Below are 18,320 nucleotides of genomic sequence, written 5' to 3'. Positions count from 1 at the left end.
CTCTCAACTTTCAACTTTCTCATATACATTTGTCAACTGTAAAAACTGCAAAAATCAGAAAACAAAACCATGATCTACCTTCTGTATTCACTTGTAGTTAAAAGTTCTAGGCAAAAGTTATGTTTACTGCCAACTGGATATACTAACATAAGAACAGTAAGGCAAAGAAAAAGGGTGAAGCCATTATCCTCCTGCTTCTGGCTGCTTTCTCCCAGCATCCAATTTCTACTTCAAGGATGTCAGGAGATAAAGAAGTGGCAATAAGACTTCGTATTACAGTGTCTAGGCCACATTCAGTTGCAGTTACCTGATCCTGGCATTCTGTTGACTAGGCTATAGCCCACAGAAAGAAGTAAGCTCTTGAACAGATTATTCCTTCAGGTGCCTTCCTGCTCGGAATGGAGGGAACAGCTCTCCTAACATGTCAGTCACACAGTGATAGGTAACCCATTTCAGAAGGCAGAGCTGGAGTTTCTCTCTGTGCAGTCCTTCCAGGGTGTTTGAAGATTCCTATATTAAATTCCTTGCTTGAGAGTATCTAATAGATGTATAATGTTTCATGACTGATAAATGAAATGCTTAGAGCAGAAGCTCATTTATAAACAATAATCTACACTTACCAGTTATGAATTATAATTTAAGCAACACAAAAGTAAAACACCAATCAAGGTATCTTTTTGTTTCTTTGCTTTCTGGGGAAAACAATCTTACTTCTTAGCTTAGGCTAGACTTGAACTCATAAGCCCCCTCCCTAAACATCCCAGCTGCTAGAATTACCATCACAAACAGCTCATAAGATTTTCTTAATATAATTTTATTATCAAGGTGATGTACAGAGGCATTACAGTTACATACATAAGGTAGTGAATACATTTCTTTTTGAGCAAAACATGTTTCATAAATAAGAAAAAATGTATGTGGTATCGAGCAATCAAACACAGAGCTTCGTGCATGCTAGGTGAACACTCTCCCACTAGGCCATACTCCCAGCCTCAATAGTAATTTTGACTGCAAAAATCTAATATCAGCCCCAATTTAAGCTAGGCCCAGGAGTCACAAATATGAAAATTCCATGAGCAGAAGATTCAAGTAATGAAAAAGTTGCCTAGAATTTTGGTTAATGATTTGAACTTATTCCAAAAATCTAGCATTGTACTAAATAACCATATAAAGTTATCAAAATAATATAAAGGCAGAGGAACTACATCTAAACTCCTTACTATTCAGACTACAACCTTCTCTTGAAACATTTTCTTTCTGTTCCAGAAGCGAATGGTTGAAACAAAACAACAAAAAATACTAGCTTGGCATAGATGGCTCATTCTTGTAATCCTAGCTACTCAGGGGGCTGAGATCTGAGGATATAGATTCAAAGCCAGCCTGGGCACTGAAGTCCCTGAGACTCTTATCTCTAATTAACCAGAAATGGTGCTGTGTTTTACTCCTAAAAGATCCACTCAGTTACAAACTGATATAACCCAGCTTATGTCAAAAAAGGAGCTATATAGTTATTACCTATTCAGAAGATATTTTGTCAGTACTGAAACCAACAGACATCCTATTTATAGTTAGCATGACTATTTCATCTTCAGTTGTTAAAGATTTTTTTTTAATGACAAAATAAAATGTGGGGATATTTGAAAGAATTAGGTAAAACTAGGGTAAATTTCCAAAGAGAAAATGGTCAGAAAACTTTTTTCCCCCAATCCTGGGATCTGAAATGGGCCTGGGTATTGTCCCTGAGCTCAGCTCTTCAGCTTAAGGCTACTGCCCTGCCTTTGAATCACAGTGTCACTTCTGATTTTGAAGTGGTTAAGTGGAGATGAGTCTCATGGGTTTTAGTGCCCAGGCTGGCTTTGAACCTCAATCCTCAGATCTCAGTCTCCAGAGTAGCTAGGAGTACAGAGGTGAGCTACCGTGCTATGCAGAACACATTCTTAGAATCTAGAGCAATCCCTTGAGACACTCCCAATCTCTTCATTCCTCCAGCACATATGCAGTTTTTTTCCAGCAGAGATATGCACTTAAAAACATATCCTTTCAAAATATTTCCCATCCTTCCATCCCACATGTAAAATTTACTACTCCATCCAAGATTTTAAAATATTGGAAAAAAAAGAGAACTTTCACTTCTCAACAACAACTGCGTAGTAAAGCGTATTTTTCAGTATCTGTTGATCTGCTGTTTTCTATTTCAAATAATCTGACACTACTATAATACTGTTTACTGAATAAAAATTATCTCCTAAGGACAACTATGCTTCTCAGAAGTTTATAAAACATAGTACTATTGTATTAAATGGAAAGGTTGTTATTCCATCAGCTATTTTTGTCCAGTTTGATACTAATGCTACAAATGCACAATCACCATATCAAATTTCTAAAAGTTTGCTTCTCAGTGTACCAAACCAACTTTATGGGTATTTTGTCCCAGTAAGCATTCTTGCAGGAAGGATGGCACATTTTATAGATTTATTCAAAATGCCAGTTGATCAGTTGAGATACAAACAGAAACATCATTTATCTTTAATTTAGGGAAAAAATTAAAAATTACATTTTTTTCAGCACAAACAGAAAAAAAATGGTTAAAATGATTTCTACCAATTAGGTAGCCTCCCCTAAGATATCTATATCAAGTTGGAAGCAGTAGTAACACTTGGATTAAGACAGTGTTCTCAGTTTTTCACAGCAAATAAGTGATTTTCTTTTCTGTCACATAATTATTTCTCCACAATACATTTGCATGCTACTAATGGCAAAGTATATTATCTACATTAAGTGCTCACAAATACCTGAGTCTTTCTATCTTCACAATTACAACACTTGCCAGTATTAGTTTCCTTCACTTAATATCACTTTACACAGTAGTCTTTAACCATAACTCTTCAATTAAAATAACTTGTTTTTGTTGTTTTATTACCTAATTTTGTTCCTCACCTCTAGGTCTCAGAATCTAAGAAATGAGATCTCATTCTCAAACACTATTGCTTCCTGTACTTATAGCCCTTTTCTTCTTTCTGCAATACATCCAGAAACAAATTTCTCAATCCACTTTTCATAAATCTTGAAACAGGCTATGGGTATTACCAACAATAATTCAACAATTTCCTTCAATACCAGAAAATCTCAAAATAACAGAACTAGTTAGAAACATGGTCTGTATGGTGAAAAACACGTGCTCCTACCTTCCAAGAGGCCAAGAAAAATGTTTTCTAGCAAGAAATTCCTGCCTGGCCCTTTTAAGACCAGATAAATTAGACCAGAGGGAAAAAGGATAGAGAAGGTTCAAGGAGAATAAACAAGTGAAAAATTAAATGATACTAAGTTGTGTGGAAACATGTAACCATTTTCTACTGCCATGATATTGTAAACTGACAGAGAAAACCAGATAAAATGAGGCTGAGATGCATGTAGAGCCAAATCACAGTGGTCATCATAAATATAAGCACCTGTATCTGTATCATATATACAAAACTTCTCCCATCATCTATTAACTATGTGAAAAAGGAGCAAATAGGCTCTTTCTGTACTTTCCCATCTTCAAAAAAGAATATTAATAAAGTCACTTTAAACACATGCTAACAATAACACTTCTCAAATCCAAACATCCAAAACAAATACTGACACTATGTGTACTGAACTTTTTTTATTTTTTTTGGTGCAGAGAACAGAACCCAGTGCTTCACATAAGCTAAATACATTTTTACCACAGCCGCTCTCAGTCAGAATAATTAAATATTGATGCAATATAGAAGTAACTGAGTATGCCCTGAAAAGCTATGACTGTTAACACAATAGGATATTCATAATATGAGAGAAAAAAAGCCCTAAAGTCACATGCCATGTATGCAATACATGCATTAATGTGTGCACAGTGTATGTGATGTCTCCAAAATACCTCTCCCATTTTGTTTTTTCTTTGCTTTGGATTAAAGGTGATTTTGATGCACAGTGATAGGTGTTTTTCCCAAATTTTCACTGGAAGCTGGGGGAAGAAATGTTGAACAATAAACTTACTAGTGATTAGAAACAGCACTTCATCTCCAAAAGTAGTACCAGTACGATCCACCCGTGAGTATGATCATTTCAAGTTCTAGGCATTTTTTATATTGTAGGTTTCAAAGCCATAACTAGATAGATAACTAAATAATTAAATAGTTAACCTCTAATTCAGAAAAAAAATACATTGTGGTTAATGACTTTTCCACTACTTTAAAAGAAGCTATGGCTAAGTTGGTTCTTTTGTGGTGGCATTCTTCACCTCTTCTCAAGAAACACTGGTGTATTAACATGAGAAGTTTTTCCTACATTTCTGTTTCATTATTAAAAACTTACTCGTATCTGCTTGGCTTCCGACACTGATGTATCTGTCGTTGCCAGGAAGTGCTGTTTGGTAGTAAGTGGTCTCTTCCTGCTGAGGGGTCTTCGCATTCTTCGCAGTAAGAAAGGCCACTGCTAATTCCAAGTTTCCATTACTGTCCTTCAAAGGTCAAGACAGGAACATTCAATGTTTTGGAATCATTCTACACAATTTTCCCTAATAAAACCCCTTCAGAAAGAAAAAATAATCCCTTTTCTTTGAACTCTATTTGTAGAGTATAAGTTCATCACACATAAAGAAATCTAACTCAAAATAATATCATTTGTTAAAACTACTAATATAAAAGTTCTGTTTTTCTTAGTTTTCTGCTATTTTTCTATCAAATATAGTTTTAAACAACTGTATAAAATCAACCTTTTTCTAGGACCTGTCATATAAAAAGAAACTACGAAGTCTTACATAGCATAGTACTTCTGTCTAATTTGCATATCAGATGTGTTCCTCAGCATACTAAACAAGTAAATGGCCAAACTGTGATGACTGCAGAACAAAATCAGAAGGTACTGAAGTTTACCAGTACAGAAAGTTATGTGTAACTACGGGACAGAAATCCTCAAATTAATCAAGATGACAATCCCATTCAAGTCTACACATTAATGTTACTTAGTTTTTACCCAAATACAAAGTGGGAAAAACAAATGCTAAGAACATTTCATATGTTATCTCACATAATAAAAAAGATTAAGTACATATTCTGGCATGGGTGGTTTATACATGTAATTCTAGCTACTCAGGAGGCTGAGATCTGAGGATCACATTTCTAAAACCACACAGAAAGTATCTGTGGCACTCTTAACTCCAATTAATCACCAAAAAGAAAGCAGTGGTATGCTGGTCATGAAATGTTAGAGCCGTGAGCAAAAAAGCTCAAAGTCCTGAGTTCTAAGTCTCTGAACTAGCACACACACAAAAATTAAGTACATGAGAAATTTCATATTTTGATTGAGTTAAAACTATTAAATGTATCAGAAACAGAGTGGCTTCCAAAGTAGATTGCACATCGGTGATTCTCAAGAGTGATAACTGATTATCAAACATCTTTATAATAATAGGCAATTGTTAAGGCCTATACACTGTTTTCCCACAATGATTAAAACTGGAACTGAAGCTTGGGAAAACAAAATGTGTTCATACAAACTACATCAAAGGAATGTGGATAAGACTTAATTTGATTGACATTCTTTCTTGACGTTAAAAAAACAAAAGGTAAAATTCTGCAAATTTAAATTGGGAAATAGACAGGCCAGGAGCTTCATACTTTGGAATATATTGGGAAAGGCATTTTCTGAAAATATACTTGGAATGATGCAGTCATGGTATTTATCAGAATAAAGTACTGGCAACATCTAAATGTCATATTCATAAAAACTGAGGTACAATACTTATGCTTCTCTTCAACAGCTTACAGTGGCTTCATAAATCCTGTACTACTGCCCTAACAGGACTGTTGCATCACTGTCTTTATGGGAAAGACAAGATGAAGTAAAGCTTCCAATAAAAGAAACAAAATACAAATAACCGAAGTTGGATAAGGAAGGGAGAAAAACAAGATGAGGAGCGCGGGTGGGGGAGAGGGAAATGGGGACCAAGACATGAGAAAGGGTATCAATGTATGTGAAGTAATGCACCTTCTATCTGGTGAATATAATGTAACGCTTCTATTAATTACAATAAAACATATATGAAAAAAAAGAAAATTCAATGTGGCAGCCAGAGACCAAGTTACTATGGCTTCTATCCCAGCTTCTTCCACTTCTTGGCAGTGGGATCTCAAGGAGTTACTTTAAATTCTCTGTTCTCTCATTATCTTCCAAAGGAGGAATGAAAGCAATACTATCTTAGAATCATTATGAGATGAGTTAGCCCAGATAATTTCAAATAATACCTAGCACTACTGTTTAGTAAGTTATTAGTTACTATTATCAGTATGGTGATTACTATTTTAATCATTTCAGGATTAATTATTTCTGGAAAGAAACACTAGTTAGCACAAAATTAGTAATCGTTTAATTAAGTTTGCCTCATAGAGTCAGCTCCAAAGACTGCAATTGTATACATAACCATAGCAACAAAAAGGCTATGCTACTTTTAACCTTTAGTACCAACAAATACATAAGCTTAAGTTACAGTTCTAGTTTAAGAGCATCACACATTGACTGGATCCTTATGACTGTGACTTAGCCATACAACTTGACTTATCCTTGAAACTGTGTGGTAATGGAGGTGTTCCACAGATACAACTAGTATACTTCATTTGTTCATTTGCTGCCTATTACTACTGAAACTTGAACATGAATTTTTTAAGATACAGTTAGTTGAATGCAAAAGTAAAATTATATTCCTTCCTCTTGGGAGGAGTAAATACAAGCTTTGATTATTAATTCTCTACTTTACCGTCTGTTTCTGCATCTTCCTCTAACTCACCTAACCCTAAGTCCCCATTTAAATTCCAAAACTAAGTCTGTGGTAATAACATTACAGATAGGACCTGCATCCTTCCATTTTGTCATTCCAATCTAAAACATCAGATTGCTAACAGTTAATATGGTGAAAATTGCAGTGTACCAAGTCTCTTTTAAAAGGTCATTCCTCCATGTCCAAAACTACCACCCTGTCAAAATAAATACCTCAAGTTCCAAATACAATACCGAACAGAGAGGTGAAGATGTAACAGAAATTTCATGTCACAGAAAAAGGCCATACCTTCAATGCTTGCTGCAGTATCTGGGTGTCATTAATGCCAGTAATTTCTCTCAGCTGATTCAAAAATGTCTGCTGGTGCTAGAAGAAAGGCAAAAGTAAAACATTACACCATGAACTCTGAAAATATATGTAAGACCATTCATGGAATTTCTTGGCATTACTTTTGCAATTTTTTAAATGATTTAAAAACAAAATGGTTTTTGTTTTGGTTTGGTTTTGCCAGTGCTGGGCCTTGAACTCAGGGCCTGGGAACTGTCTTTGGGTTTTCTCAAGGCTAAAGTACTCTTAACCCTTGAGCCACAGCATCACTTCTGCTTTTTCTGTGTATATGATACCAAGGAATCGAACCCAGTGCATACTAGGCAAGCACTCTATCACTTGGCCACGCTTCCAGACTTCAAAATAAAGTTTAAAAATATTCTACATTCAATTTTTTGAGGTCAGAATTGTAAAATGCACACTTCAAAACTTGCTTAATTGACCTAAGTGTGCATAACCTACAAATTCAGGTCCTAAGCAAAGTGAAAGAGGAAAAATAATAAGTCAAAGACTGCCCTATCCAAATGACTCTTACCAAAACAGAAGGAAAAAAGTTAGAAAGTACATTCAGCTACATGTAAAAGAGTTCAATCAAAATAATACATTTGTCATTTACTTTCTTAATAAGAGTGACAATATCTTTTTAAGAATGCCCAAACTTGTCAGGCATTGGTGGCTCACTCCTGGAATCCTCAGGTTTGAAACCTGCCCAAACAGTAAATTCTGTGAGAGTCTTTTCTCCAATTAACTGCTCTAGAAAAAGGTGTAAGCAGATCTGTGAATCAAATGCTAGGCTTGAGCAACAAAAGATTAGGCACAGCTTTCATGCCCTGAGTTCAAGCTTCAGGACCAGCACAAAAAAATAAAATTAAATAAATAAATATACAAACTTGATAAGGAGACCCATTCTGGTGTGAAGCAGTATGTGTCTTCTCACTTAGACACACTTACACAGTTATCAGTATGGTGACTGCTGTACTAGCTCCTCTTCCAACATCTTTCACAAGTTCTAGGTATGGTAAAGAGCAATGCAAAAGGTACTTGCCAAATAAGTCTGCCTTTTTTACCAAACCTATTTATGAACTTCCACTCTCACTATGCAGAATATACTTTACATGTCACTCACAACTGCTGAGTTAAGGAAATGAATTTTCGCTGGGCGCAGTGGCTCACGCCGGTAATCCTAGCTACTCAGGAGGCTGAGATCTGAGGATCACGGTCCAAAGCCAGTCTAGGCACAAAAGGATCTGAGATTCTATTTTTTTCATGTAATTTTTATTGTAATTAATAGAAGGGCAACATTATATTCACAAGATAGAAGATGCATTACTTCACAAACATTGGTACCCTTTCTCATGTTTTAGGACCTGAGATTCTTATCTCCAATTAGCCTCTAGAAAATGGTAAGTTGGGCTTGGCTCAAGGGTAGAGCGCTAGCCATGAGCTGAAGAGCTCAGGGACAACACCCAGGCCCAGGAATACCAGGCAGTAGCCTTGAGCTGAAAAGCTCAGGGACAATACCCAGACCCAGTTAAAGCCCCATGACCACCCCCCCCCCAAAAAAGAAAAATTTTCAGTTAGGCAAAAACATCATGATTCAATCAACTGTAAAAAATAAAGAAAATAAAAAGGTACGCTGGATAAGCATTGGTAGTATATGTCATGTCATCAAAGAACTACTTTTCCATAAAAATAGTATGAAATAATTGAAATTAACCTAAATCAGCAATACGTAGGCAAAGTTATGTAAAAATCTCAAAGTATCATAACAGCTTAATGAAACAATCAAATTGCCAAATGTATAGGACTTAATGATGAGAAAAATAAAATTGTCCTTAAACCTATTTTCTTTCCTATCAATTTCCATTTAGAAAAGTATTAACAATGGACTTGTGACTGATTTAGACAACACTCCATATGATGAAATCAGGTCATATTGTGGCGATTTTCTTCAGCTATCTGAAGGAAGCAATCATTTGTACAAATGCTGTTTTTTTTTTTAATGAAGGAAAAAATGGAAACAATGCAGATGTAATTCTCCTAAGGAAACAGTCCTCAAACTTTAATGTACAGAGGCTCATCTGATGCATATCTAATTATAAAAAATGGACCAGGAATTTGGCCTAGTGGTAGAGTGCTTGCCTACCATGCATGAGGACCCAGGCTTGATTCTTTGATACCATATAAGAGCTCTAACCTTGAGAAAGCCTAAGGACAGTGTTCAGGCCCTGATTTCAAGCCCCAGGACTGGCAAAAAAATAAAAATAAATAAAGTCAGGCCCCAAGTTTTTGATACTGTGATTCTAGGGAGTAATGATATAAAATAATTTTGATGTAAATGAACCTAGAATCTGTATGAATTAAAAAGATATGTGTATATATAGTAAATTACATTCATTTAAAAGTATTTTTATTATCATTCAGTAGTCATACAAAGAAGTTGCCATTTAACATGCTAGTTATAAATACTATATCATGATTAATGTCACCCTTTCAAACCTTATTAAGCTAACATGGTAGATTACCAATCAGTTTAAAACTACCTTACTGTCCAAATAGTAAATGCCAGGCAGAATATAGAGCCAGAAATGATTACACAAAATGTGCCAAATGCTGATTTTGTTTCTGATCCCATTGTCTTACCACAAAGGACATTTTCTAGTCATACTTAAAATATTGGAAATAAACTTTTATTGTGAATATTAGGAATCACAGGTAAACAGCCCACAAAATGTATACTTGCATGATATTTCTCCTCTAACTTGTACAAATTTCTTAAGAAGATGACTTGGGTAATCTACTTACTCTGGAAGTATGAGGCACTTGGCCAACTAGCAAACATCTGTGAGCATGGAAGATAATAGTCAGTATGTAACTGAGTTTTAGGATGTTTTATTATAGTCAATACTTGACTAATGCTGAGTATTTTATAGAAAAAAAGCAAGACCTGGAAATCTTGTTATAATTCTTTAGGGCTTTACTTTTTACTAGTCAGACTGCCTAGAAAAACTCAGGTATATATTTCTTCATGGTTTACATTTTCATAAATTCTGACTCCAACTGAATGATGGCAAAAGATAGGGGAGAGAGGCCTGGGTGAGTTAAAGGTAGAAAGAATATTCTTAGCTAAACTGGGGGATGGAGAGTACAGTGGAAGGAAGAAAAAGATTTTGCTCCAGAGATGTGCAATCAAAAACATTCCCAGTTAAAGCAGAGGAGCCATTTCATTTATATATTAAAGCATTTTCAACTATGCTTTTCTTTGAAAACCATAATCTACATCCCCTGTAATTATGTTTGGGGTTTCTTTTTTGTTTCTTTTGTTTTGTTTTGGTTGCTGCAAGAGCCTAGTCTGTCTTTGAAGGTTTGGCCATTTAATTTACCAAACTTCTGCTCAATGACATAGCCTGAACTTCAATTAGAAACATCTGATATAAAAACATCTTTCTTCCTATAGTAGCAATTACAGATCCAGAATGGATCCAATCACATTCATTCTTCTATTGATTCCTTACCTACAAAAGTAAAGAAAGATGGGCTCAGCCTGTTCCCAGTGCTTGAACAGGAAGGGCAAGATACAATGTCCAATAGGTCTCCAACTTGTGTTCTGAGAGCCCTTTTTCTATAGATTCTAAAGCCTAGAACACCAGGTCTTTAACTCTTTAAGACTTGGAGATGTAAACCTCTAGATCTTTCAGTCTAGCCTTAGGGTCTTGGGCACTCAAAGGTCCAGGATTGCTAATCCTTGAAGAGCTCTCTCCTCACAATTTTTATACAGATAAAACAAAAGGAGGCAGCAAGCCCATTTGCAACGAAAAGAATATTTAGCAACAATATAATTTTCTGAGGATGCAAAAACAAGGGAATCACTGGCTTAAATTTAGGAAAGAAGATTGGCATTTATTATGCTCTTTTTTAAAATATATTTTATTGTAATTAATAGAAGGGTTACGTTATATTTGCCAGATAAAAGGAGCATTACTTAACAGACATTGCTAGCCCTTCTCATGTTTTTGTCCCCATTTCCCTCCTCTCCCCCTCCCCTCATCTTGTTTTCCCTCCTTCCCTATCCTATTTCAAATAAACAAATAAACATATATACAATATATCAGATAACAAGGTAGATACTGTAACAATATAAGATAACCAAGGGACAACAAAAGAGATGAAAAATAACATAGCATACTAAGAACACATTATATGGCTCTTGCTTCTATATCCTGGAGATCCTTTCTTTATGCTCTTGCTATACAAAACTATTTTAATGTTTCTACTCACACTGACTTTTTAGGAAGTAGCTCTACTGAAGTATCTTTAAATCAAGAGATTTCAGTAGTACATTCAAAGACAGGAATGAAACTATGACTTTGAAATTCTACTTCATATGCTTTCCATATTTTCTTGATTATTGACCATCATCCCATGAAAAATAAAAACTCATAAAAAAACTTTCACAATGACATAAAATATTCAGATAATAGTCAATGAAAACTGAAGCACTGCTGAATTTATGGCAGGATAAAAACTGTGTTAAGAATTGAATGACTCATAAGTCAGTCATTGGCTTCTTTAAATAAATTTCCAAAAATAAATGTAATTCAGTTAAGTCCAAACAAAATAAAGTCAAAGGTTTTTATAGCTAAGGGGAAAGGCTAGCTTTTTAGAATGATCTCTAGAAAAGAGAAAGAGGCGACAGAAGGGGTAGGGAGCCGCCAAAGTTTCTAAGAATATAGGGGAAAAAAAAAAAAAAAACTTGGCAGAAAGTGACACACCATTCTTTCAAAATAGTGTTCATTAAAGCTCAGAGGCACTAACAGGCAAGTATTTCAAGTTACCTACCTATGCAAGTAGTAATTCTTCTACTGTCTTAAAGTCATCTGCCATCTGCATATTTATTTTTGCAAATAATTTCTATATCTACTGGATAACAATTAGCTGCTCCACTTCATGTACTCACCATAACCAAAAAAAAAATCTCTAAAACTCACTGACAGATAAATTCATTTACGTAAGAGTCCTTTGTGAAGACAAAGGGAACTTCCCCGGATAGCGCTCTGGCAGTCAAGTGACAGACACTTCAAGCTGAAGGAAAGGCACACAAATTGATTGTAACAGTCTCACTAACATTTCCCTGCGTTGGCCATGGACGTACATCCTATAGTTGCCTTCCAAATAGCTGGAATTACAGGTATATGCAACCATGCCTGACAGAGAGCTTTCTTTCAATATTTCTGAAAAGGCCCTCTGCATGCCAGAATCTCTCTCTCTATTTAAGGCCATACCTTGATCTTCAGGCTTGTTTCATCTTCCCTCTAATGTTCACTTATGGTCCATAAAATACCATTCTCTTTTCTAAGGCAACGCTTTGCATGCTCATTTGTTCTCTTTTAAGATTAGAAAATTTTTCCTCAACCTCACTATAGATGACCGTAATATAATGCAGTACGGGTAATCACCGGATCAGAATAATTTCTCTCATTAGTGTACTGGAAGGCTCATGCACAGTATGACAGTGATATTTCTTACATCAAATGTTCAAAAGAAAACTGAGTCGCAACAAAAATTTTAAAGCATTTGCTTCAACAAAATAGCTCATAAATGGGCAACTTCAAACCAGAAGCTCCACTCAGGAATCACAAGGAAAAGGCTTTTATGGGATGATCACAGACATAAAGCAAAAACAACAGTGCCTTTCTTAGTTTATCTTGCTTAAAAAACCCTCAGTTGTTATCTAAATTTGTTGATGACTTCTGATTGCGTTTAACTTGTATTTCTCTTTAATATAAGCATTTTCAATAAATCACTAAAGGTTTACTTATGCTTACACATCAAGCAAAGTCACTGTATATGATTTTAATACATCCAAAGTGGTAACCCATGAGTGGTTCAGGTATGTGTATCACATAGTTTCGGTTAAGTATGGAATACTTAAAAGAACTTCAACATTTAAAGTAATGACATATACCACCATGTACCTTACTTAGTATTCTGTATCATTTCCATTGAGTCTTAGAAATGTCATAAATTCCAAATTTATTAGGTCTCTTATCTTTTTATAGAATATAAAAGCAATACTAAGCAATAATGTAATAAAACAGAATACTAAGCAATATTAAGCATTTATGCAATACAAGCACTCACACATTTCATTGAGTATGTTGCTGATTCTTCTGGGGATAAGAATCTCTCAGATTTTTCTGCCCAGTCAGATTTTGAACCAGACCTTCCAGATTTCAGTCTCTTGAGTAGCTAGGATTATACACTGGTACCTAACTGAAAACTTAATTTTGTTATCCCACAGTCAGCCACATGAAACTACTTGTAATGGAAAGAAGAAACCAAATAGTTTCTGTTTAGGTGTTATTCACTGCTCATACCTTTTCTTAGCTTATAATAAAGCATCATTCTGCCTATATATCTTCAGCAGTTTATTGCGAAGATTTTATGCTCTATCATACTTTCGCTGACCTTCCTAGATCCTATTTTTCTTTTAACTTCTAATATTGTTATTTCTGACTCACACTAACACGTAATCAAAATGTTTGGGGTATTTGCTTTTTAATATGCTTAAAACTGAGGAAGAAATGAGACATGATGTGAACTAATGACGGCATATCAACATAAGTAGAAATGTATGATAGGGAAAATAAAAGCTTGTATTCACAGGACGCAATGCGAGGAAGCAATATTAATTTGATTTTGAAAATACAAATTTGGTAGTGGTTGACATATATAATAGGCAAACACACAGCCCATCAAAGATGGAGCTTACAAAAACAGCAGAAACTCAAAGACTAATTCTTAGTAAAGCCAGAGTCTTAGAGCTCAAGCCCAAACTCTATGACATCTACTTATGGTATGACCATATGCCCCTATATACTAAGTAAGAGATAGGGTGAAGGGCAAAGAAAGGACATTTGAAGCTGGGTGTGGTGGCTCCTGCCTGTAGTCCCAGTTACTCAGGAGACTGAGATCTGAGGATCAAGGTTCAAAGCCAGCCCAGGCACAAAAGGACCTGGGACTCTTATCTCCAATTAACCTCTACTAAATGGGAAATTGGGGCTTGGCTCAAGGGTAGTGTGGTAGCCCTGAGCTGAGGAGTTGAGGGACAACACCCAGTCACAGGGGTAGGGTGGTAGCCTTGAGCTGAAGAGGTCAGGGACAGTGCTAGGTCGAGTTCAAGCCTCATGACCCACAAATAAAAAAAAGGACATTTGCACATAGGCAATCATGGAAAGACTTTAGTGTATTTCAACTATTCTTGAGGGCACTAACATGTTACAGTTTAAATACACAAAGAACTAATACAAGGGGAGAGGAATTCAGTTATTAAACATTGTGTTCTAGTTATGGTGTCAGTCCTAATACTGTGAGTTCTGGAGAAGCTGTTATCCCTTTCTTACCTGAGGGGAGCAAAGGGGTCAGGATAAATCTCTGACATCTATATAAATCTTTGACATTCATTCCTTCCTGAATTCCAAGACAGCTACAAACTAAAGTAACAGTGGAAGAGAATGGCTCAGGACAAAGGACATAGATAAAGGAGAGGTTGGAATGCATAGCTCTTACCCTGCTTTTAGTTCATCTGTGGGTCTAAGGAAGTAGTTAGTGTTCCTGAACAAAAACAGCATTTTGGTAACTGCTACAAGAGGAAATTATCACAGTTAAGACACAGAAAAGCATAGTATACATAGTAGCAAAATTTCATGGTGCTGGATAGCCCAAGGGTACGTTCACAATTTATGCAAGATTAAAGTTATAGTTTAAATATATGTTCTTAAGGATAAGAAGCTCACAGAATTCTTGCCAACCATATGACCTACTTGTCAATGTTTTCTGATGACAACTCTGACCTCACAAGCATGTGTAAGAAGCTTGCAAACTTTTTTTAAAAAATGAGTGGATGGGTCAGGAGCATGGCTGGGTGATAGAATACTTGCCTAGCATGCATAAAGAACGGGGTTCGATTCTCCCGTACCACCTACACAGAAAAAAAAGCCAGAAGTGGTGCTGTGGCTCACATGGTAAAGCACTAGCCTTGAGAAAAACCCAAGGACAGTTCAAGCCCCAAGACAGGCAAAAAGCAAAAAATAAAAATAAAAAAAAAAAATAGGGGCAGCACTATTATTACTCTAGATAATGCAATGTGGTGTTTGCAAGAGCAGCTATCACAATGTACAGCAGCATCTTCCTCTCTGGACTAGCAAGACACTCAGATAGGAGCACAAAGCAAAGTTTCATGAATATTTGGCAGTAACCAATGTAATCAATGACCAGCTGCTGCCTCTTATTTATACCATATATACTCCACTGTATACAAAACTACACAATCTGTTTGCTATAATAGTCAGCTTGAGAGACACTTCAAGAACTACATTTTCTGAGCTACAAAGGAAAAAACAGAGAAAGGTAGAAGGAGTGGGGAAAGAAGGATGGGGAAGGGGAGGGGGGAGGGGAGGCAGAAGGCAGAGGAGGAGGAGGGAGGAGGAAAAAGAGGAGGAAGAAAAAGAGAGAGAGAAGGGGGAGAGGGAGGGAGAGAGGGACGGAGAGAGGGGAGAGAGAGAGAGAAAGGGTAGGAGAGAGGGAGGGAGGGAAGAGAGGGGGAGGGGGAAGGGGAGGAGAGACTGAGGGAAGTGGAAAAGGAGGGAAGGGAAGGAACAAGGAAAGGAGGAAGAAACGGAAGAAGGGTGGAAGAAAGGAGGAAGGGTGGAAAAAAGGGAAGAAGGGTGGAAGGGAGAAAAGGAGAGATACTAAACTGTAATCCAAACCTGGGAACACATCTTAAATGACTTTACAACAAAAATAGGACAATTCTAATACAATGGCTATCAACTAACTAACCAAGGTAAGAGATGTAGTAAGATGACAACAGCAATAAAAATTGCTCCAAAACTTTAATAACAAATTACAAAAATATTCTGAAACACACAGAGTAATCTCCTTATTTGAAGTTTGGAGTTTTAAGTTCACTACCATCTGTCAAATAAAGTTAGCCTTGTTATTCTGAATGTTCCCATATAACTTCAGTTATATCTAAGTATCAGTCTACTGTGAAGCAACTTTTAGTAAAATTGTAATAAAAAATTTCTATTCAAAGTAGACAGTCACTTCTAGCTCTTTACTTAGAAAACAGAAATAAGGATTAAAAAATACTTCCATAGGCAAAGTGTTAACTGAGAAAGAAACTATTCAATAAAGTTGTTGGTTCTTGGGTTGAAATTGGGGATTAATTTAGACACCTACTAAAACAATATGCAAAAACGTAATTAAAGCAGAATGAACTAAATGTAAGAGAGAGAGAGAGAGAGAGAGAGAGAGAGAGAGAGAGAGAGAGAGAGAGAGAGGGAGAGAGAGAGAGAAAGATTGGATGAATTGTGGGCAACAAGGAAATATTAAGTGGACAAGAAAGACCAATAATAAAGAAAACTACTTCACATAACAATAAATCAGTTGCTAGGCATGGTGGCTCATGCCTGTAATCTTAGCTACTCAGGAGGTTGAGATCTGAGGATCAAGGTTCAAAGCCAGCCCAGGCACTAAAGAATGTGAGACTCTTATCTCCAGTGAATCACTAGAAAATATGAAGTGGGGCTATGGCTCAAGGGGTAGGTTGGCAGCTTTAAATTGAAGAGCTCAGGGACAGTGCCCAGGCCCAGAGTTCAAGCCCCGTGACCCACAAAATAAATAAATTAATTAATTAATTAATCAATCAATCAATCAATCAATCTAAGCACAGATTTCTGTACTTAGGGGCAGATTTCTATAATCTCAGAAACCTGAGACATTTAAAGGAAGAGACTTTTGTGTCCTAGAGTTTAAAACAAAAAACAATCACTTGTGTTCATAAAAGTACACCACAGAAAAAGACACACAGAACATAAGAAAAGATTTGTATTTATAAAACATAAATGAAAAAGTAAAAGGAGCTCTATGGTTTGGGTTAGCATTCCCCCAAAGCCCATGCTTAATAAGTTCCTCAAAACCTTAGGAAAATGTTTGTCAGCTGAGCACAAAGACATACTTAGAACCTTACCTTAGAACCAGCAAACTAAGGAAGGGTGACAACCCCCACCCCACCCTCCATAGTTTGTAGGCCAGTCTGGGCTATACGGCCAGACACAATCTCAAGAAAAAGAAAAGCTGACAAATTTGTAGAACTATTACAGATTGCATTTTCTAAACTGTGTACCAAAACTAAAAATCAATAAATAAAAGGATGGACATTTCACAAATCCTATCCAGGAAAGTAAACCAGACAGAAAGGAATGGGCTGGAGGCAAGCTCAAGTGGTAGAACACCAGCTGTGAAGATACACCTAACAAAAAAGTTCAAGGCACTGAGTCCAAGGCCTGGTGGGGAAGGAATGAAGGAAGGAAGGAAGGAAGGAAGGGAGGAAGGGAGGAAGGGAGGAAGGGAGGAAGGGAGAAAGGGAAGGAAGGAAGGAAGGAAGGAAGGAAGGGAGGTAGGGAGGGAAGGAAGGAAGGGAGGAAGGGAGCAAGTGAGGGAAGGGAGGAAGGGAGGAAGGGAGGGAGGGAGGAAGGGAGGGAGGGAGGGAGGAAGGGAGGGAGGGAGGGAGGGAGGGAGGGAGGGAGGGAGGGAGAGAAGGAGGAGAAGGAGGGGAGGGAGGGGAGGGAGGGAGGGAAGGTTCATGATACAAGCAAAAAGCACAATTGGAGGCATGCTCTGGTGACAGAGCAACAGCCGTAGACAAGTCAGCCAAGAATCATCTTTAGGCCCCTAGGTTCAAGTCCCAACACTGGCATAAAAAAAAGGCAAAATCCAAATCAACTTTAAAAATATTTACAAAACAGGAAATGAAGATCAGGAAGACTGAGGTTTGGGCCAGCCAGAGCAAAAAGTAAGTGAAATCTCATGTCATCCAAAAAGCTGGGCATGGTGGCATGCAAGTGTCATCTTGGCTACTCAAGAAGGACAATGATTATCTTTAAAATTTTTTTTCTAGACATATCTCAAATATAATTAAAACAAAAAGGCCTAGAAGAAAAATATTAGAACACCCACCTGGTAAAAACAGAGCCTTGAGTTCAAATCCCAATACCACCAAAAATAAAAATTAAAAAAAAATTTAAAAACTTAGTAATATAGTATATGTTAACCCTAACATTAGTATAGTAGAATCCTAGTGAAAATGGTAAAATAATAAAATGAAATAGGTACGAATAATGGTGAGATTTAG

General features: G+C 36.5%; 1 protein-coding gene across 4 annotated transcripts in view; it reads right to left on the bottom strand.

Annotated features, from left to right (window-relative positions):
• Positions 1-18,320, bottom strand: part of Usp25 (ubiquitin specific peptidase 25) — a 93,356-nt gene that overhangs the window by 70,196 nt on the left and 4,840 nt on the right. For all 4 annotated transcript variants that reach the window (XM_090347960.1, XM_090347967.1, XM_090347977.1 and 1 more), the window contains exons 2-3: positions 7,085-7,162; positions 4,336-4,480 (exon numbers count right to left, since the gene is read on the bottom strand). In XM_090347960.1, coding sequence (XP_090204086.1) covers positions 4,336-4,480; positions 7,085-7,162 — 223 coding nt within the window. The remainder of the gene's footprint in view (positions 1-4,335; positions 4,481-7,084; positions 7,163-18,320) is intronic.

This window comes from Megascapheus bottae, chromosome 1 (assembly GCF_031878675.1).
Source record: "Megascapheus bottae isolate mThoBot1 chromosome 1, mThoBot2.hap1, whole genome shotgun sequence".
Classification (NCBI taxonomy): domain Eukaryota; kingdom Metazoa; phylum Chordata; class Mammalia; order Rodentia; family Geomyidae; genus Megascapheus; species Megascapheus bottae.
Note: the sequence above shows the minus strand (reverse complement) of the source record. Positions and strands in the feature narration are given on the sequence as shown.